This window comes from Mustelus asterias, chromosome 12 (genome assembly GCF_964213995.1).
Source record: "Mustelus asterias chromosome 12, sMusAst1.hap1.1, whole genome shotgun sequence".
NCBI classification, from domain to species: Eukaryota; Metazoa; Chordata; class Chondrichthyes; order Carcharhiniformes; family Triakidae; genus Mustelus; species Mustelus asterias.
This window is the reverse complement of record NC_135812.1, coordinates 88,547,698-88,569,248: the sequence shown is the minus strand read 5'-3', so window position 1 is coordinate 88,569,248 and position 21,551 is coordinate 88,547,698. Positions and strand designations below refer to the sequence as shown.

At 45.2% G+C, this 21,551-nt stretch overlaps 2 protein-coding genes across 6 annotated transcripts in view; one reads left to right on the top strand and one right to left on the bottom strand.

Annotated features, from left to right (window-relative positions):
• Window positions 1–11,585, top strand: part of slc38a10 (solute carrier family 38 member 10) — a 131,197-nt gene extending 119,612 nt beyond the window's left edge. For both annotated transcript variants that reach the window (XM_078225574.1, XM_078225575.1), the window contains exons 16-17: window positions 2,069–2,236; window positions 7,317–11,585. In XM_078225574.1, the coding sequence (XP_078081700.1) occupies window positions 2,069–2,236; window positions 7,317–8,539 (1,391 nt within the window). In that variant the 3' untranslated portion in view covers window positions 8,540–11,585. The remainder of the gene's footprint in view (window positions 1–2,068; window positions 2,237–7,316) is intronic.
• A 107-nt stretch (window positions 11,586–11,692) lies between these two features.
• ndufaf8 (NADH:ubiquinone oxidoreductase complex assembly factor 8) lies at window positions 11,693–21,365 on the bottom strand. 4 transcript variants are annotated; one of them, XM_078225571.1, is made up of 4 exons: window positions 21,282–21,354; window positions 21,073–21,165; window positions 18,219–18,329; window positions 11,699–16,719 (listed from the first exon to the last, which is right to left on the bottom strand). In XM_078225571.1, the coding sequence occupies exons 1-4, from the start codon at window positions 21,294–21,296 to the stop codon at window positions 16,702–16,704; spliced, it is 237 nt and encodes a 78-aa protein (XP_078081697.1). In that variant the 5' UTR covers window positions 21,297–21,354; the 3' UTR covers window positions 11,699–16,701. The 4 variants fall into 4 exon arrangements, 3 of the variants coding, with proteins under 3 accessions (XP_078081698.1, XP_078081697.1, XP_078081699.1); XM_078225572.1 differs by lacking the exon at window positions 21,073–21,165 and having other exon boundaries at window positions 11,693–13,141; window positions 18,215–18,329; window positions 21,216–21,365; XM_078225573.1 differs by lacking the exon at window positions 21,073–21,165 and having other exon boundaries at window positions 21,216–21,365.
• Window positions 21,366–21,551: the final 186 nt, after the last annotated feature.

The following is a 21,551-nucleotide window of genomic DNA, read 5'->3' as shown; positions in this document are numbered from 1 at the left end:
AAAGTATTTATCAATGGAAGGTCACTGCTCTTTTAAAACTGCGCTCCCATCACATCCCAAATTACTTTAGTTGGCAGTTGCAAAACAAAATGAAATTAATTTTGGAAAAACTCTGGCTGGTAGCATATTTCACTTAACACAAGGAGCAGAATGCACAGTGCTATCCAGTACGTGACTTTCTCCGTTATGAATCGTAACTAAATAAGAAATGAAACTGAAACTTTTAGGGCCCGATTTTACCATTTTCATTCTAAGTGCCGAATCTGGGCGTAATTCAGATCCGACTTAGAAATCCGCTTTCAGGCGCCCCCATACGCTTTCAGCCATCTCCAGTCCCATTCGCGCTGTGGGCGGGGTTTAGCACAGCTGGAACGATCGGAGCTCAGAACTGCGCATGCGCAGTTAGAAAAAAATTGGAAAAAGCGCGCCCGTGTCAGATTGTTCCCGAGCCGCAGAAAGTGGCCCGGGAGCGAGGGTGTATCTTTTGGGGGGGGGGGGGGGCAGGTGGATAAGGGGGGCAGTGATGTGTGTGGGTACTGGTGGATAAACACATCACTGCCCCCCTTATCCACCCCCCCACTACCCAGACCGATCGCCACCCCTGCCCCCCTTCCGCCCCACCGATCGCCCGCAGAGTGGCAGCGGACCCCCCTGCCCCCCACCAGAGATCCATCTTACCCGCCTCCCCCCTCTCCCCCCCCCCCCCCCCAGAAAATGGTCTGACCTCACTCCCTCTCCCCTCCAGAAGAACATCTGACCCGCCTCCTCCCCCTCACCACCAGGCAACGATCAGCCCCCCCACCACCAGACAATGATCGGCCCTCTTTCTCCCCCCCCTCCCGCCACCAGGCAGCGATCGCCCCCACCACCACCAGACAATGATTGCACCAGACAACGATCGCCCCCCCCCCCAACCACCAGATAACGTTCCCCCCCCCCCCACCGAGGCCAGAGATGCATCTGACTTCCCCCCCCCCCCCCGCCCACCCCCAACCAGACAACGATCTGACTTCACTCCCCATCTCCCCCCTCCAACCAGAGAATTGTCAGACCCGCCTCCACCCCCACCCCCACCACTGATCTGAGCCAGAGAGCCGTTGGAAACACAACGCGCTCTTCAGAGGCTGGAGCACCCGACTCAAACTTTTATTCAGCAGGTCTCTAAAAGCACGGTTCCGGATCGGTAAACGCGGTGGTAAAGGGGGAAATACTGATAGAGTTGGGCGGGCAGTTCATTAATTCAATTTAAATGCATGCAAATGCATTTAAATCGTCGTTGTGCCCGATTTGGGCGCGGAACGGATCCCCGTCATTCGCGGGTCTCGGTAAAGTGGCGATCTGCACAGGCGCGGGTGCAGATCGCGATAAAGGCCTCACACCCGACTTTACCGTGATTTCGCGCTTGAAAACGGGCGCAAATTGTTGGTAAAATCGGGCCCTTACAGTTCCAGAGTCCAGAGATGTACTCCCAGAATTTGCATATTTCGAAATACTTCATCCATTTTGGGTCATTTATCTTTCTGCTTCAGTGTCCCCAGTCATGACACTCACCTCATCTATTTTAAGAGATGGACAGGCAATTTGCAGGCAGAAAGTGTGGTGTTCCTTCCTGTAGAGCAATATCTATCGTTTGGTTGCTGTAGGGGAACATAAACGTGACCCCCAATTCCTACCATACTTTGGAACAATGTATTAGATCAGCAGATTAATGAGTGGTAACCATGTACTCTACTGTGAAACGTTGATGAATTTCTCACATTGTATTAACAAGCCTTGGACTAAATTTACAACTTCATGTTATTATGCTTGTATTCCCCGCCCTTCTGTCCCCCAACTAAAGAGGAGATGTGGAATAAATGGAGTTCAGGTGCAGATCAACCATGATCAAACTGCAAGGCCAAATTGGCAAGCGGGGCTGAATGGACTGTGCCTATTCCTATGTTCCTAAAAGTTCCCTAATAAACTAGAAAGAACTATTGTGTCGGTTTGAAAGTACAGAGCAAAAACTCAGTTTTCACTATTTATCAGGAAAAATGCTGATTTCATGTTGACCCTTTTTCTAATATAGATGACGAGAAACACATGGACCACATAGTTCTACTGAATGTGATTAAAGAACAGCAGGAACAGCAAAAGCGACTCTTAGACCAACAGGAGAAACTGTTAGCTGTGATTCAGGAACAACACAAGGAGATCCACCAGCAAAGGGTTGATGATGAGGACAAAGGACAGCAGGGTGAGAGTCATTGTGGAAGACAGGATAAGCCGAAGCAATGTTTTATGATACTGAGCATCACTGCAATGGAAAAATTCATCACGCATTTCTCAATTTTTAGCTCACACTTACCGATTTTAAGTTGTTTAGTATTGTTACACGAGGAAGCTATTCTGAAAGAACTGGAAGAACTAAAAGCACCTCTGACTTCAACAAAACAATTGTAAAAACCCTGACTGAGCCTCCAGAGGTCTCCCCCACCCCGCTGTGGTATTTCCTGGTCCCACCTGGCCCAACCCCCGACCTGAAGCCCACATACCCGCAATGTCCGAGACCCCTCCGTCCATGTTCGAACCTCCATATTCCATCCACTTATCTTTGGACACTTTCCTTCTTCCGAACCTGTTACTTTTAATTGGACCTTCAAACTCACCTGCTTTACAGCAGCTACTGCCATAAAGGAGGCCGGGGTGGTGAGGGCCTCCTTCACTCCACTTCATTTAGATTTCCAACACTGGACCTGCGCTGCCTGGATCTCACCCGGCCTGAGTCAGGAGGGTCGGGCGAGACAGTCGCTTAAGATTTTTAGCACAGCTAAGTCAGTACCGAGTGGCAATTTGATGCTGCTTTCCACTCCGAAGGAATTATGGCCCATTATACTACAATATATTTTCTGCTAAATAATCGCCCATTAGTGTGTGATCTTTTTAGAACAGACATAAGAGGTGTTAGACTTTGTAATATATTAGCAGCTCACAACTGTATATGGCTCATGTGAATTTAGTAACCATTTCTGTAAAGAAGGTAATAATTGATATTTGATAAATTACAGTAAATACTGTGAACTTAGAACTTCATTGCAATCAGTCTAATTTAAGTGGCATCTTAAAATATACAGTGATAATGCTAGCAAGAATATTTCTTTATTATTGGCCATTCCTGTTGCATGATGTGATTTACCATCAGTCCGTTATCTCAATTCTTTCTCATCGTTTGTCATAACCATCACATCAAGACAGCAGTGGAGGGAAATATTAACATTTTGTGACATTATGACTACTCATAAGCATCTAAATTTCATACCCACATTACCTCGTGTTCTTTTGGAGAAAGATATACTTGAAAGCGTCTTGTGGTAACTTTCAGCATTTTAACCTTTTTGATTACTTCACAACATTGCACTGCGCTCCATCTCAGCTGTTGTTTGAGCTTCCCAAATATACACCAGTTGTCTGCTCTCATGGTCAGGGAGCATTTTCACTTAGCTAGTTATTGCTTAGAATTATGTCACTAACGGCCATTCCTTTAATGATCCCCCTCTCACGCCTCCCCACCCCTCTCTCGCCTCCCCACCCCTCTCTCGCCTCCCCACCCCTCTCTCGCCTCCCCACCCCTCTCTCGCCTTCCCACCCCCCCCTCGCCTCCCCACCCCTCTCTCGCCTCCCCACCCCTCTCTCGCCTCCCCACCCCTCTCTCGCCTCCCCACCCCTCTCTCGCCTCCCCACCCCTCTCTCGCCTCCCCACCCCTCTCTCGCCTCCCCACCCCTCTCTCGCCTCCCCACCCCTCTCTCGCCTCCCCACCCCTCTCTCGCCTCCCCACCCCTCTCTCGCCTCCCCACCCCTCTCTCGCCTCCCCACCCCTCTCTCGCCTCCCCACCCCTCTCTCGCCTCCCCACCCCTCTCTCGCCTCCCCACCCCTCTCTCGCCTCCCCACCCCTCTCTCGCCTCCCCACCCCTCTCTCGCCTCCCCACCCCTCTCTCGCCTCCCCACCCCTCTCTCGCCTCCCCACCCCTCTCTCGCCTCCCCACCCCTCTCTCGCCTCCCCACCCCTCTCTCGCCTCCCCACCCCTCTCTCGCCTCCCCACCCCTCTCTCGCCTCCCCACCCCTCTCTCGCCTCCCCACCCCTCTCTCGCCTCCCCACCCCTCTCTCGCCTCCCCACCCCTCTCTCGCCTCCCCACCCCTCTCTCGCCTCCCCACCCCTCTCTCGCCTCCCCACCCCTCTCTCGCCTCCCCACCCCTCTCTCGCCTCCCCACCCCTCTCTCGCCTCCCCACCCCTCTCTCGCCTCCCCACCCCTCTCTCGCCTCCCCACCCCTCTCTCGCCTCCCCACCCCTCGCTCGCCTCCCCACCCCTCGCTCGCCTCCCCACCCCTCTCTCGCCTCCCCACCCCTCTCTCGCCTCCCCACCCCTCTCTCGCCTCCCCACCCCTCTCTCGCCTCCCCACCCCTCTCTCGCCTCCCCACCCCTCTCTCGCCTCCCCACCCCTCTCTCGCCTCCCCACCCCTCTCTCGCCTCCCCACCCCTCTCTCGCCTCCCCACCCCTCTCTCGCCTCCCCGCCCCTCTCTCGCCTCCCCGCCCCTCTCTCGCCTCCCCGCCCCTCTCTCGCCTCCCCGCCCCTCTCTCGCCTCCCCGCCCCTCTCTCGCCTCCCCACCCCTCTCTCGCCTCCCCACCCCTCTCTCGCCTCCCCACCCCTCTCTCGCCTCCCCACCCCTCTCTCGCCTCCCCACCCCTCTCTCGCCTCCCCACCCCTCTCTCGCCTCCCCACCCCTCTCTCGCCTCCCCACCCCTCTCTCGCCTCCCCACCCCTCTCTCGCCTCCCCACCCCTCTCTCGCCTCCCCACCCCTCTCTCGCCTCCCCACCCCTCTCTCGCCTCCCCACCCCTCTCTCGCCTCCCCACCCCTCTCTCGCCTCCCCACCCCTCTCTCGCCTCCCCACCCCTCTCTCGCCTCCCCACCCCTCTCTCGCCTCCCCACCCCTCTCTCGCCTCCCCACCCCTCTCTCGCCTCCCCACCCCTCTCTCGCCTCCCCACCCCTCTCTCGCCTCCCCACCCCTCTCTCGCCTCCCCACCCCTCTCTCGCCTCCCCACCCCTCTCTCGCCTCCCCACCCCTCTCTCGCCTCCCCACCCCTCTCTCGCCTCCCCACCCCTCTCTCGCCTCCCCACCCCTCTCTCGCCTCCCCACCCCTCTCTCGCCTCCCCACCCCTCTCTCGCCTCCCCACCCCTCTCTCGCCTCCCCACCCCTCTCTCGCCTCCCCACCCCTCTCTCGCCTCCCCACCCCTCTCTCGCCTCCCCACCCCTCTCTCGCCTCCCCACCCCTCTCTCGCCTCCCCACCCCTCTCTCGCCTCCCCACCCCTCTCTCGCCTCCCCACCCCTCTCTCGCCTCCCCACCCCTCTCTCGCCTCCCCACCCCTCTCTCGCCTCCCCACCCCTCTCTCGCCTCCCCACCCCTCTCTCGCCTCCCCACCCCTCTCTCGCCTCCCCACCCCTCTCTCGCCTCCCCACCCCTCTCTCGCCTCCCCACCCCTCTCTCGCCTCCCCACCCCTCTCTCGCCTCCCCACCCCTCTCTCGCCTCCCCACCCCTCTCTCGCCTCCCCACCCCTCTCTCGCCTCCCCACCCCTCTCTCGCCTCCCCACCCCTCTCTCGCCTCCCCACCCCTCTCTCGCCTCCCCACCCCTCTCTCGCCTCCCCACCCCTCTCTCGCCTCCCCACCCCTCTCTCGCCTCCCCACCCCTCTCTCGCCTCCCCACCCCTCTCTCGCCTCCCCACCCCTCTCTCGCCTCCCCACCCCTCTCTCGCCTCCCCACCCCTCTCTCGCCTCCCCACCCCTCTCTCGCCTCCCCACCCCTCTCTCGCCTCCCCACCCCTCTCTCGCCTCCCCACCCCTCTCTCGCCTCCCCACCCCTCTCTCGCCTCCCCACCCCTCTCTCGCCTCCCCACCCCTCTCTCGCCTCCCCACCCCTCTCTCGCCTCCCCACCCCTCTCTCGCCTCCCCACCCCTCTCTCGCCTCCCCACCCCTCTCTCGCCTCCCCACCCCTCTCTCGCCTCCCCACCCCTCTCTCGCCTCCCCACCCCTCTCTCGCCTCCCCACCCCTCTCTCGCCTCCCCACCCCCCTCTCGCCTCCCCACCCCCCCCTCTCGCCTCCCCACCCCCCCCTCTCGCCTCCCCACCCCCCCCTCTCGCCTCCCCACCCCCCCCTCTCGCCTCCCCACCCCCCCCTCTCGCCTCCCCACCCCCCCTCTCGCCTCCCCACCCCCCCTCTCGCCTCCCCACCCCCCCCTCTCGCCTCCCCACCCCCCCCTCTCGCCTCCCCACCCCCCCTCTCGCCTCCCCACCCCCCCCTCTCGCCTCCCCACCCCCCCCTCTCGCCTCCCCACCCCCTTCTCATGCCTGTATTCTCATGTTGCACACAAGTTGTATGTGTGAGCCAGTCGTATATTCAGTGGAAGGGGCAACACTGAGATGGATTAGCAGCTGGGAGTCCTGCTGTCACAGAACATCACTGGGGCAAATCTTGATGCCATTTGTTTATTAGTGACATTGATGATCAATCATTATCTGTGTCTTGCAGCTGCATAAAAATTGACTAGATGTGTTGATGTTTCATCCAATTTAAATAGATCTGCAGCTTTAATCCTCAAGCAGATTGGTGTTCCGTAGCGTGCGTTATTTGAAGATGTTAGTTATGTGTACGATAGTTTAACATTCAACCTGCTTTTTAAAAAACTGTCAGAGAATCTCCACACTTTAAGATTGTGATTGCTGAGGCAATAGATTTATGTAGTCTAAAGGAATAATATTGATTTGTAATGTATTGCTGCTGTTATTTGGAGTATTGCACATAATTCTGTGTTTTTAAAAAGATATGTGCACCGGCTACAAGACAAGCGTACTGAGCTGTAGAAAGAGACTCCTGGAAATATTTTTTCTCCCTTGGGGAAAACAGGTTTGAGGGACATGATGTGAGTTTTAAAGTTGTGATGACGGGGATGGATGATGTAGCTGTTGCGATGTTGTTCGAAAGAAATTAGGAGAGAAGATCTGAAATTTAAGAAGTTGAGCTAAATTTAAGTCAAATAATATTGCTAACTTGTAGAATAAACTGCCATCAGGTGCCAGAAATATTGAATCTGTTGATTGTGCCATCGTGTACCAAATTCCTAGTTTAGAAGCAGAAATACTGAAATAGACATTTCTAAGAATAAATGTGGAATCCTATTGAGCTGTGTTGGCCTTTTTCTCATGCCTTGGGTTTTGTGTGTTCCTGTAAAACATTTGTCTCACCTTTACTTTTTTGTTTATATCTAATAGACGATGAAAACTCTGTAAAAAAATTGACAGGTGAAGAAAAAGATGATCATGTGAAAAATGTTGACTCTGTGAATGGGCAGAAGCCTAATGTAATCAATGCTGATTCCCGAGGTGACGCCGGTCAGGATCTACCAGTGGCTGACCACAACAAGGATGGTGTTGAACCTAAAGGTGCTTTGCAAGGAGCTCGTGGAAATGGCCTCGAAAGCCAGAATCAAGCTCGTGACTCCAAACAGAATGGTGAAATTGGAGTTAATGTTGAAGCTCACCAGATTTCCCCTCAGAATAGAGACAAATTTAAAGGAGTCGTCCAAAAGGTTGATGCTCCAGACCTCCTCCCTAAAGGTAGGGATGGTGAAAGGGTGGTGCCACAGCCTGACGCTGTCGTCCCGAAAGCTGCCGTCCCACATGACGAAGGAGCAAAAGCTGCCCAGGAACATGGATTTAAAAATGCAAATGTCCCCTTGGAGAAGGAGGTCAAAGTTCAAAGGGAAGGGCCCAACGCTGGAAATAGAAATGCAAATGTCCCAGATAACGAGGCCAAAGTCCCAAAGGTTTCTGAAGATCTTGGTATTAAAGCAAAATCAAAAGATGAAGTTCACAAGATTGAATCCGAAATTGAGAACAAACCTTTAAAAGCTGAACATGTGGAAAAAGTTGGGAGTGATGAGAAAGTGAAAGCTGGGGATAGAGGTGCGTTTCAGGAAAATCCTAACCTGCCAGGTGGTCACGTTGAAGACCGGAACAAAAAAATCCACCTGCTTATGGGTGCAGGGAAAGTTCCCAAAAATCGAGGAGAAAATCTTATTGACAGAGCACAAGAACGCGATGAAAGGCAAATCGAGGAAGATCCAATGAAAAGTCAGAGAAAAGAGAAGGTTTTAGACAAAAACAATGACCTCCAGCATGTGGACCCTAATGCACCACTAAAACACAAGGAAAAGAATCCAAGCCAAAAGAATGGTGAGCCGTACAAAGATTTGAAACTCGATGGAGGTGGCGACCTTCGTAGAAGAAAGAGAGACCTAAGGTCAAGCATGGATGAAAGCCAACAAGATGACAGTGGTAGATTGATCATCAGCCTTGATCCAGTGCCAAACTTTAAAACCGATAACCTCCGAAGTGCATTGGAGAGCCAGCTGAAACAGGTAGGAGGAGCATCATTCCAGATCGTTCAGAGTCGGAAGATAAAGCAAGTGACAGATACAGAAAAAGATACGTGATTCAAATCATGTTCTCCAACCCCATCGCATTTCCAGAGGAAGCCTATTTGAAGTTGGAATAACACGTCCCTGGACATGTATTAAGCTACCTTGGTGTCCTATGCGCAGCTTATACAATGTCATGTCTGCATTCCATTGTGGGAAGAAAGTCCACATAAATCTGAGCAATTCAAAAGGACTTCAAGAAGAATTCTGAAGTAACAGACCAAAAAAATTCAAACAAAAACAAATAGTTGTCAGAATTTAGTTACTTGCTGAAATAATGAATATTCTACAAAGAGATTAACCAATAACTGTACCTGTATAGCTCCATATACTACTCGTACTGAAAAGCTGATTACCATAAGGCATTGTAAAGGAAGTGTCTGTAAATTACAGGAAATTGCAATTCCTGTCATTCTGTGCATCTGCAATGAGAAGCCACCAAGAATGATTGAAAATGACTTTGCTGTTGGGATTCTGACAGTTAAATGTACCATTGATTGTATGAAGGTCTGTTTCAAGCCTTGGAAATGCCATTACTAGTGTCTTTTTTCCTCTCAGGGCAACACTGCTGTTTCATTGTAAACAGTAGGCGCTTTTTGTTGTATGGATTTCTAAATGGTTGTTCATTAAGGCAGTTGATTGTATATTTTAATGTAAAGATTTATACAGTTAATGCCTAATTTGTTTACACGTGTGCACGAGAAAGCTAACTCCTAGACCTATACGTTATAATGGCTGATGTTTTCAAAATTTAATTTCAACTTTTCCTCCTAAACTAAACCAATTCAGCACCTTATGTATTTTCTTTAAAATGAGGTCTGTTCTCTTAATTTGCTACATTAATTCTAAGTAAGCACATTGAAGTTTACTGTGGTTGCACCTAAAGTAATTTTGACACTGTGACCCCTGACTAAATTATTTGACAACATGATCTTTTTGAACATTGTGTATCTCGAAGATATAAAGGTACAATATTTAATTGTAGCCCTTTACCTAATCTTTTTGTACAGTGTGCTCATAAGCAAGACTATAATAAGTCATCTGTAATGAAAATTAGTTACGACCGATATACTTTTAAATAAATAATCTGGAATAAGGTCCTCTACACAATTTTCCCCCTTGTGTTCATTCGTACAATATATTTTTTTTAATAAAGAATTGACACTTTGTTTAAAAAGTTGCCCTTACGAATTGACCTCTGTCTGGTTGCCATTTCTAATTGTACTTTGAGAATGTTCTCAAATCTGACTAGAATTGTGAGATTCCGTCACCAGTGCCACAGCTATTCAATAAAAATATATGGAGCAGTTTAAGTGTCAGTGGTAGAAAATCAGGTGTCCAAACCAACCCTGCAGAAATGCATTGGGACCGGAGAGCAAATACCAAGTGCTTTTTTTTTCCAGGCAAGGGCAGGGAGTTAAATTTATATAAGAATGTATCTTAAACCATAAACGTAAGTCTGCTGAAGTAATTCACTGGTATTTAGTTAGTTGGACTGTTCAAATAATCCCATCTGCTGGTGCCACTGAGCTATTCCCACTTGAGATCTCCCATAAATGTAATTTAGTAAATATTAGAAAAAAACAAATTACGAACATCTATTGTTGAAAGTAGCCAGCTTATATAAACTCTGCACACTTGTAAATAATCACATTAAAACATATAGTATAATGTCTTCTCTATACGGCTTGGAATAGGCAGTAGTTTCCAATTTCAGAACTGTCTTTGTGAGAATATCAATTTTATTTATGAAAATTGTTCAGGACCGAGGACTAGGTTATTGTAAATACCCAAATTATTGTGGCCTAAGCGTAGTCACTATTTTTGCAAATACTTTTAGGCTATTGACTTCCAATGACTCTCGACTTTCTAGCCATCACCAAATCATATCACCATTGGCTGATTTTTGTTTTTGAAAAATATTTGCACCCTATGTATATTTAAATTTCATAATAGCTGGTAGCTGATTGCTACCAATGCTGTAAGGGATCAAAGGTTAAAATCGTCCATGTACCAATTATTGTTTCTGTCTCATTTTAAATGTAATTTAAATTGCTGCATGTGCTTTTCTGCATTTGTCATCTAGTAACATCGCAAAACTGTAGAGCATCTGTTGTTACCAGCAGACAATTAGTTAGTTTTATTTTTAAATGAAATGATATTTTGCGCCATCTCAACGAAGAGGATGAGTATGCACTTAGACCCTGACTTATGCTGCTTAAACTACCTGATGGGAGATGAGCAGACACTGTATTTAATGCCTTAGCCTCTGGAGTTCCTTGTTTCCTGTAGATAAGTGCCTGAGTTCCACTCGATGCCTTCTATCAAGGTCCAGCCAAGTTTTGTGAACCCATCATGTGGGAGTGTAATCTATATTTCTTACTGCAGGTTTCAATAAGTACTGAAATCTGATTCCCAACTGGTTCCTGTCTCGAGATTATTTATCACCTTTTCTACCCTTGTCATTACTTAAATGTTTTATTGCCTTTAAAATACTGTATTGGGTTAAACAATAATTAAGACATTGATAAGGATAAAAGTTGAAGGGCAAAACTTAAAAGCTTGTTACCTCACCGGAATTTGGTAAAATTTAGATGGTGTTTTTTTCCCAATCCTCTTGAAAGATGCTTACATTTTCAACCAACCAATGCTTTTTTAGAATTGCTTATAATTTACTGTACTCTGTATTAACAGTTTTTTCCACTGCTTGTAGTTAGGCCCTGCGTGAAATCGCAGCATCATTTGAAGCTGTATTCCTCTGTCAAGTTGATTCATCCTAAGTCAGGATTTTTCTTCAACCAGTCATCCTTCAGGTTTGAAATAAGGGGTGAAGTTAACAAAGTTAAATGCAAGAACCTGTGAAATAAAACTGGATGATGGTGAAGGTGGACTAAGCTATTGGCAGATTAAGATGGGGGAAACATTACTGATGAGCTCAATCTTAAAATAACATTCCAAATGAATATTAGCTACAGGTGGAAAATGAAACAGAACATATCTTGCGAATGCACTCTGTATTCTGTCCTATTGTAAATGGTTGGTTTATCAATAAAGTGCAATTAATAAAAATATCTTGTATAGAGTTTTCTTTTCTACTTCATGAAAATGTTGCTAAAGGATAACGGCAGACTAATAACAATGTTACTGTGTCATCATCAGAAGTACTTTGGGTCATTCAGCATTTTTTATTTAATTAATTTGTAGTGTAAGAATAATACATGAACAGCCAAACACATGTAATAAACCATATCTCATTCATGGTGTTGATCATGAGTAACTTGCAGTTGTTCCTTGTATAAATCCTACAGTTTACATTTTCATCCACATACTTCTAGCTAGTCCATAATTAAACATCACTGAAAATGTGAATAATTTTGTGTTTCCTGTATTGACCTTATCCACATCCAAGACTGAGATTAAAACAAAACCTTATTCTGCACATTAAAAATTTCAGTTGCTGGGGTTTTGGTGAGCGAAGTTTGACTTCAAAAGGCATTTTGGGGAAAAAAAGTAATTTGATTTGTTCAACTTTTTCTTGGTTTGTTCTCACAACAGGTCTCCCTTGATCTTATTTTCCGTTAATCCTTGGTGATTTTCTGTTGCCAGTTCCAAGCCAATTTTGATCCATATGTTCCCGACCTCTTATTTACTACTGCCCTAATTTGCACAGATCAAACAAGTGGCAACCACAGAACTGTGACAGGAAGGAAGTGACACCTCCAGGATGTTCGTGCCATTTATAGTTTTACTATCTGTTTAAGATGATACTTGCATTTACACAGGACCTTTCACATTTTTGTGAATTTGTCCTGATCAGTATAAGATAAAAAGCTTCAACAGTATGTCTCTCTTTTCAGCAATATTCAAGTTCTGTACTACGAAGCAACTGTTTGCATATCCTTGTATCTAATTCCAACAACTTCACTTGTGAACATTTGGGGAGCAGTGATATATTTAAGAATTTATAATCCTGAGATGTAGCTGTTGCAAATTTATCAACAATGAAGACATAAAGGAACAGATTGCAGACTCCCTCCTTTGAAACATTGAGCTAAAAGACCAATCATTGAAATAATAGTGAGGGTAACATGTCAATAAGGGATTTTTAACAGTCAAGCTTTTTAAGTGACAGAACTGTTGGATGTACATCCAAAATCAGTGCAATTTTTAATAAAAACTGTGTATTGCTAATCCTTGCAGGGAAAATTAAAATCTGAGAAAATGTACAAATTAAAAACTGAAGTAAAGTGTATTATTACTGAAAGAGAATATGATTCAGACAGAAATTCAATGTTGGATGGAATTGGAGATCTGAGTAAAATGGATACCATCAAGCTGGTACATTCAGCACAGATGTTAAAGGAGTGAATGTTTCATATCACAAGCTCAGCTACTACCACCATTTCCATCTGTGGAAAAATTTGGCATTTATCTTTACCTTAATTATGCCTACACTTTGTCTTCAGAGTGGTATCCCAGACCAGTGCAACATTTTCTTTTGACTTATCAATCCTTTGCATTCTACTGATGGATCTAGGCATTCATGCACTCCGTGAGGTTTAGAGCAGTAGCAGACGCAGTGGCACCACTACTAAAAATTCAATGAATGTGAGGATCCTGAAACAAAAACACAAGATTTTGCTTTATGGACAAAAGTTTACATCACAGTACCATCAACTGCAATGCTTCAACCTACTGATTTCAGCTCCATATCCCACCAAAAAATAATATTGCACAGGAGAAAACACTTTTCAATCCCAATTCAGTTCTGACCTCACCATTACTTTCCTGGAGTCCAATATTTGCTAATATTGTGGAAAAACTCACTCTCCTTGGGTACTGCTCCCATCTTTCATGGTTTCCATTCCACTTCTTCAAAAACCCATCCCAGACTCTCAAGTCCTGTTTTACCACCATCCCTCTGTGGGGACTGACTTTTCACACAGGTGTCACCGTTTCCCTTGATCCTTTTGTCTTATCCAAATATTACCTTTTAATCTCCCTGATCTCTCTGCCTTGCCAGCTCTCTTCCCAGTTCCAAAAACCTCATCTGCAATCTTGCCTTTTGCCACCCTTACTAATTCTTTCCCCTATTGCTTCAGCATCCGACCTACCTCTTTGTCGTTCCTTTGGACTTCTCGTTTTAAAAAAATCAGTGCAAAACTTGCTGCCCCTGAAATTCTCATTGTCTGCTCGGACATAAACCCAATTTAATCGGTGAGATTTGATATTTGGGACCCCGTCAAGATATACTAGTTTCGCACCACCTTAAATTTTGTCCTAAATTCCACTGAACCTGAATATACTATAAACCTGCTACTTAAGATGAAGCCTTGCATATGATTGGGTTAGATATCCTACGTTCTAATTTCCAACTTACACCTCCAGAAATAAGGTAAATTTAACATGGGTAAAGCTGATGTTGATTTACCATGTTATATTATGCTGTTCAATAAAGGCTTAGAATTTGTCCGTCAGACTTATCTTTTGTCAGAATTTGTTTTGCTCTTTATTTTGGAGATTCCAAGCTTCATTTAGAAGTCTACTCTGCACTATTTCAGGAAACTTCTTCAAACAGGACACCGAGCAGAAGGCTGCACATTGCTTTTCTATATAGCATTCGCATTGTTAATAATTCATTTTTGTGCAGAAAGGAGCAACAGTTGGCAACCTAGGAAGCCAGGCTTGAGATGGGACAGGTTATCCAGATCTTCCTACACTAGCTTAACCAGCTTCATATACCAATGCAGATCATTCCTTACGATATCAAGAAGTCATTTTGTTCTTTGGTAGTTTGTGTCCAAGAGTGCTTTTGGATTCTGCTATCCCGGCCATTTGCCACACATCTTCAGAGATTCATCTAAAGTTCATCTGATGTTCTACCAGCCAGTTAGATACAGGCTGACATATAACATAAACAATGTTATAAAGCTGCTTAGAGGCTGGTTTCTCCACGCAAGGGCTGCTGATGAGCTCACGAGTGGGCCTATGAGCAACCAATGCCATGAAAAGCCAACATCTGGATAAGCTGAAAACAGTAGGAGAGTCCTCAAAGGTCCAGGCCAAGGTGAAGAGAGTGGATGGCAGAGTGAGGTAGGCGTTGGTCATGGGGCAGGAGGGAAGAGTGAGTTGGCATTGGTCATGGGGCAGGATGCCATTGTGAAGTGATGGGAGGGACAGCAGTCTTGGTGAAAGTGAGACTGAGGGAGGTGTGTGCATGTGAGGGAGGTGAATTCCAGCAGAATTCCCAATATTTAAATTTGTGAGCAAAACTTACCTCATTAAAAATTACAAAAAGGTATGACAAGTACTTGTTGAATGAGAACTTTTTAATCATAACAATTATATACATAAAGATAACTATACATTTATTTTTGTATGTTGGTGCCTTTTGCAAACAATCATTTTGTGTGTTTTAATTCTTCAACATAAGACTGTGTCTCAGGGTTCCATCCATACTCTTGGGAGGTCAAAACAGTTCCGTGGGCAGAAAAGTTTTGGAAACCTTGTCTTAAACCTCGATTCAGAGACATCCTGCTCCACTTCATCCTCTAGCTTGAGTTGTGAATCATTCTATATGAATTCCTCATCTATCTGTATCACCCAAAATTAATTTATCTTTGACATCTCCATTCCCAGTCCTCATGATTTGCCATACCTCTTCCTCCTTTGCCTTTCCTTCTCTGGAATCATGTACAATCTTTTCCTATTGAACATCCATTCAGAAATGTTCTTTGAAAAAAAAAACTGCTGTTCCGCAAAATCCAATAATACTCTTAATCACTTACAATAAAGTATCAATAAGAGGCTTCAAACACTTCACACTGCTTAATCATGTCCAAATAAACATTGGCACATCAGCAAGGACAACTTATTCTAACCACTTAAAGATGTCAGTCAAAGTAAACAATTTACTTCACTTGTCAAATCAGATCCCTGCTGAGCTCCTGCTTTTATTGGTCTAGGCTCTTCGCCAAGCATGCATAATGAGGACTTGGGCATCTGGGTTTCCACCTGTCCGTTACATGGGCACTATTATTAACACTAGCATTTTAAAAAATCTGGATTCATTTATTAACAAATTAAATTCTCCAGCCGCTTTGTGGGTTTTGAACTCATGTCGCTAGATCATTAGTTCAGACAAAGTAACAAAACCATTTTGCTACCATTCCTTGATTGAGGAATATAAATATTCAATATGAATGGACAAAAATTGAATAAGGTGTTTACAGATAAACTCATGCAGAAGGATTTTTTGTAATATACATTTTTTTTGCAACATTTACTCAGTTTTAAGAAAATTGTGTGATGCAGATAATGAAATAAATGTGACTTAAGTAGTATTTATTAGTGTCACAAGTAGGCTTACATTAATGCTGCAATGAAGTTACTGTGAAAAGCCCTTAGTTGCCACACTCCAGCGCCTGTTTGGGGACACAGAGTTTAGTATAACCAATGCACCGAACCAGCATGTCTTTTGGACAGTGGAAGGAAACCCAAGCAGACACGGGGGGGAATATACAGACTCCGCCCAGATGTGACAAGCGAGGAATCGAACCGGGGCTCTGGCGCTGTGAGGCAGCAGTGCTAACCACTGTGCCAGCTTGCATAGAATGTTCTTGAAACACACTTGAATTCACTTAGTGTTTCACAAGGCAGAACAAAATATTGTTTAGTTAGAGGAAGTGTGACAAAATTTACAATGCAGAAAGCTAAGTTAAACAATAATTTGCCAACCAGACAAACTGAATCTCCATCTTTTTAATTCTCATAAATACAGAATGCTCATGCTAAACAGCAGTGGTAATGAATATGACTTATATAAAAATAGGAACAATAGTGGGAACTCTGAAGTCAAACAGTGCAGATGTTGTAGTTGGGGTTTAGGATCAGGCACATCATATCTGTCCTAAGTAATGCCTGGTTTAGAAATATTGGACGCAAAATGTTCAATTTTTGCACATCTTTCACAAAAAATAAACATGCACAAATGCTAAGAAAATTTTAAAAAGATTTTGGTCTATTTGAGTTGAATCTACTCTTTAATTTCACGCTTCATCCTGACATGCCTGTTACAGGATGTGGATGGTCAGAGTTTCTTGATAACAGATTGATGGGACGGTATTTATGTGCAGTAAAGTTCCGTCGATAACTCTGCAGAGATCAACAGTTGTTCTTTACCTTGCTTTCTTGGCCTGAAAGGAAATAAACAAAAATGTACATTATAGTTGCTGAAAAAAACAAGAAAGATATTAAAGGAGGATGGTCACGTGCATTGCTGCATAGTGTGAAAAGCATCATGTGAAAGAAGACGGGATTTCATCCATCACTGAGTTCCCAGTCTCAGGCTGGCTGTCAAGATAGCAGAAGATTAATCTTACAAGGTGAGCGAGAAGTCAAGAGGCCAGGTTATACAGACTGCTGTTAGTGTCAGATAGAGAGCAGAATTATCAAAAATCAGACGGGCCAGGAAGGATTTTTAAAAAAAATTGTTTTGTTGCAATGATTGGTTCAGACCTTAAGTTTCAGGCACTTAAACAGCAGTGGTAATTCAGAGCCTCGTTTTTATTCTTTTATGGGACATGGGTGTCACTGACAAGGCCAGCATTTCTTGCCCATCCCTAATTGCCCTCGAACTGAGTGGCAGTTCAGAGTCAACCACGTTGCTGTGGACCTGGAGTCACATGTAGGCCAGAGCAGGTAAGGACGACAGATTTCCTTCCCTAAAGGACATTAGTGAACCAGATGGGTTTTTCCGATAATAATCGCTTTTAAGTCCAGATTTGTATTGAATTCAAATTTCACCATGGTGCGATTCGAACCCGGGTCCCCAAAGCATTAGCCTGGGTTTCTGGATTACTAGTCCAGTGATAATGCTATTACCTCCCCATGTATTGGAGTTAATAAAAAAAATGAAGATTGACAAAATGATTAAGATACAATAATGTTTACATGTCATTTATGCTTCTGCTGTTACCTACAAATGTTTGCAGTATAATGAAAACCCTGAATAATTGTGACCTTACTATACAGGTTGTAATATTTAGCTGACAGAACACATTCTGTATCTGAGTATTCTGTGTATACCATAGTTTTGTTAAATATTGAGTGGAAACAATGACTTTTGTGCAAAATATTTTATTGTGTCTTCATTGTTCTACAGTCTGCCTCACACAAAGTCTATATTTGGCTAGCAGGGACGGAAAATCCATTAGTTGGGGTTTAAGCTAAATAACTGCAGCTCATGCAGCTCTATGGAGACAATTATAATACATCTGGAATTGACTTTGAAAGGACACATACATTTGGGTACTACTCACACAGAACTAAACATTACAATATATTTATGACCAACAAAATATTTACAGCTGCTTAGTTTAAAAAATATATTGGTTAAAGGAACAGTTATATTACTTCGAATTATAAATAACAATATAGTTGGAACTTTAATTTTGGGTGCTTGAAATATTAAAATGTACTGGCTAGAAAAGTAATGAATGTAGCTACAATGATCTTTAGGTGCACCACTGTTTACTGTCGTCAGCTATAATTCAGTTTGCAACCGTGCATAATATTTAAAACTATTTCAGTTATGGAAAACACATGTTGCAATAGTACACACATTTTCAGACTCTTTTATAGGTGAAATGTTGCTGTTCTTCTCATTTTCCTTTCTCTGCCAGTAAAAACTTACATTTAATGTAAAGCAGCTCTTAAGTGCCTGAAACTCTTTTGCGCACATGTCCTTTCTGAGGTCCTTGCTTCCCTGGGTATTTGCAGCCACACATCTCCCATATGCTGACGCCTTTGAATCAAAAAAATCGGAGATGAAATAAGCAAACAACCTATCGATAAGCGATTACAGCAGGAGGAAAGGTGATATTAAGGAAACTACTTAAAATTAAAATAAACAGGAAGTATGAGTAGCTGTAAAGAGTAATAACAGGGCTGATATTTTAGCTTTAAGACTCTTGTATCTGAAGAGTAATTAAGCACTTGGGTGAAGGAAAGAAGAAAATAGTAAGTAACAACAGAAACATTCATCACAGAGAGCAAATTAAAGCAAGGAATGCCTGAAGTCAGCTTCATGAATAGATTGTAGCAAGGCAATAAAAGGAGACGAAAAACGAGATGCAAGTGGGGAAGATGATGACAAGCTCGAGAGAAATCCACGCAAATATAATGGAAAGAAAGTGATCAAAAAGAAAAGATTCAGGGGTTCAGAATTGGGAACAGGAAAGGGCTGGAAACACAAAATAGGCTCATTGCTCACAGCAAGAGAGAAAAAAAAAGCCTGACTTTATTAAATTCAGAACAGAAAACTGAAAAGTGTCCAGAATAACACATCATTCTGTATGCTTTGCATGGCAATGAGGTATTGTATGGCACACAGAGGTTTTTATTTATTGGAAGCAAAATATTTTGTTTCTTAACATTTGTCTCTTAAGCACTTTAATATCCAGAGTCACTCAAATACTTATCAATTAAGAGCTGGAACAATCTTTCACAAACCTTAATCTCCATGTCTGAAGGATGGAAATATTGCTGAATGATTTAAATTGTGACCATTAATTGCACTCTGTGCACCTTGTGAGAAAATCCCTGGTGAAAGACTCTTCTCTTCCTTGTCAGCCTCATCACTTGGAGGCTCCTGGTTTGTCCCTACATCCATGCTGATGACACCCAGCTCCACCTCTCTCAAATCTGTGACTATCTTCGTGTTGTCAGACTGCCTTACTCACATTCCTTTGCATATTGATTACAGCTCAGCCTTCAGCACCATTATTCCGACGAACCTCATCTCCAGATTCCGTGGCCTGGGCCTCAGCTCATCTCTCTGCGACTGGATCCTGAACTTCCTGAGCCACAGACCACAATCAGTAAGGATAGGTAACAACAACTCCTCCACGATCATCCTCAACAATGGTGCCCTACAAGCCCTCTACTATGCTTCTTATACACCTATGACTGTGGCCAAATTCCCCTCCAACTCGATTCTCAAGTTTGTTGATCACACCGCTGTAGTGGGTCAGATCTCAAACAATGTCGAGACGGAGTACGGGATTGAGATAGAGAATCTGGTGAACTGGTGCAACGACAATAATCTCTCCCTCAATGTTAACAAAACAAAGGAGATTGTCATCGACTTCAGGAAGCGTAGTGGAGAACATGCCCCTGTCTACATCAATGGGGATGAAATGATCGAGAGCTTCAAGCTTTTAGGTGTCCAGATCACCAACAACCTGTCCTGGTCCCCCCATGCTGACACTATAGTTAAGAAAACCCACCAACACCTCTACTTTCTCAGAAGATGAAGGAAATTTGGCATGTCAGCCACAACTTTTACAGGTGCACCATAGAAAGCATTCTTTCTGGTTGTATCACAGCTTGGTGTGGCTCCTGCTCTGCCCAAGATCGCAAGAAACTACAAAAGGTTGTAAATGTAGCCAATCCATCACACAAAGCAGCCTCCCATCCATTGACTCTGTCTACACTTCCCGCTGCCTCGGCAAAGCAGCCAGCATAATTAAGGACCCCACGCACCCTGACATACTCTCTTCCACTTTCTTCTGTCGGGAAAAAGATACAAAAGTTTGAGGTCACGTGCCAACCGACTCAAGAACAGCTTCTTCCCTGCTGCCATCAGACATTTGAATGGACCTACCTCACATTAAGTTGATCTTTCTCTTCACCTCAGCTACGACTGTAACACTACATTCTACACACTCTCATTTCCCTCTCTATGACCGGTATGCTTTGTCTGTAGAACGCGCAAGAAATAATACTTTTCACTGTATACTAATACATGTGACAAATCAAATCGAGTCACATTTTCCCCCAACTGAACATTGGGGAAGACAGAAGCCATCATTTTCAGACCCTCCACAAACTCCACTGCCTCACCAATTACTTTGTCACTCACCCAGGCTACTGATTCAGCCTAAACCATATCTTGCTAAATCTCGAGTCTTGTCCAATAAAGGTCTTAGCTTCAACCACCAACATCTTACTCATCAGCAACACCATCTCTTTCCACTTCAACAACAGTGCCTGCTCCAGCACTAGCCCTTAGTTCTGTATCCTGTTGCATCTTGCTAACCTTCAATTACTTCCTTTTCTCTCCCACACATAGGTAACAAGCTTCTCTGCTTCAACGTCCTCCAGGTTTACAATCTCCCACAGCTGTCAATGCTATGGTCTTATGTTCTGGGCCTGCTACTCATCCTCTGCTCCCCAAATCCACCCTTAGTCATGGAACTTGCAGTCACCTCTTCCCTCTTTTGTACAACTCTCTCCCTCTCAGAAAATGTTGGAAAATCTTAGCAGGTCTCACAGCATCTGTGGAGAGAACAGAGCTCTGACGAAAGGTCATCCAGACTCGGAACGTAGTCTCTATTCTCTCCCCACAGATGCTGCCAGACCTGCTGAGATTTTCCAGCATTTTCTGTTTTTGTTTCAGATTCCAGCATCCGCAGTGTTTTGCATTAATCTCTCCCTTGGCAATAGCTGGATTCTCAACCTCCGATTAACTTACATTCGTCAAATACCTCAGGGAGATGTTTTCTTTTTAAAGTGGAGGTGACTTTGTGAACGCATTGTGGGGGACTCTTGAACAAAAGAGATGGCGCGATTCCAACATCCTGAAAGGCAATAACCGGATAGAATTTTTAAAAAAAACACTTGAACCCACTTCTTCAGCACATGCTGCCATAAAGTGGGGGAAGCTCCTGAGTTTATCCCGGGTGCGGGTCCAGACCTCTTTCCCCGGCATGGCCAAGAAGATGGTAAAGCTGCAGCTGTGACCCGACCCTGGGCGCAGCCATCTTGGTCCCCGTGACGAACTTCCGCTTCCGCCAAGGCCGGGGGGGGGGGGGGAGGAGGATCGGCGGCAGGGACGTCACCGGGAGGGGACGGGCGCCGATTGGACGGCGGGCGCTGATTGGGTGAATGGCAGGCGGGCGTTGATTGGCGGCGGGCGATGGATAGCGGGCGCTGATTGGACGGGGAAGAGGCGAGCGCTGATTGG

What these genes read in the sequence shown, in the direction of transcription:
- ndufaf8 (XM_078225571.1), bottom strand. An exon ending in AAAGAAAACATCTCCCTGAG is followed by an intron (nt 18,330 to 21,072) that starts GTATTTGACGAA and finishes TTTGATTCAAAG; the next exon opens with GCGTCAGCATATGGGAGATG.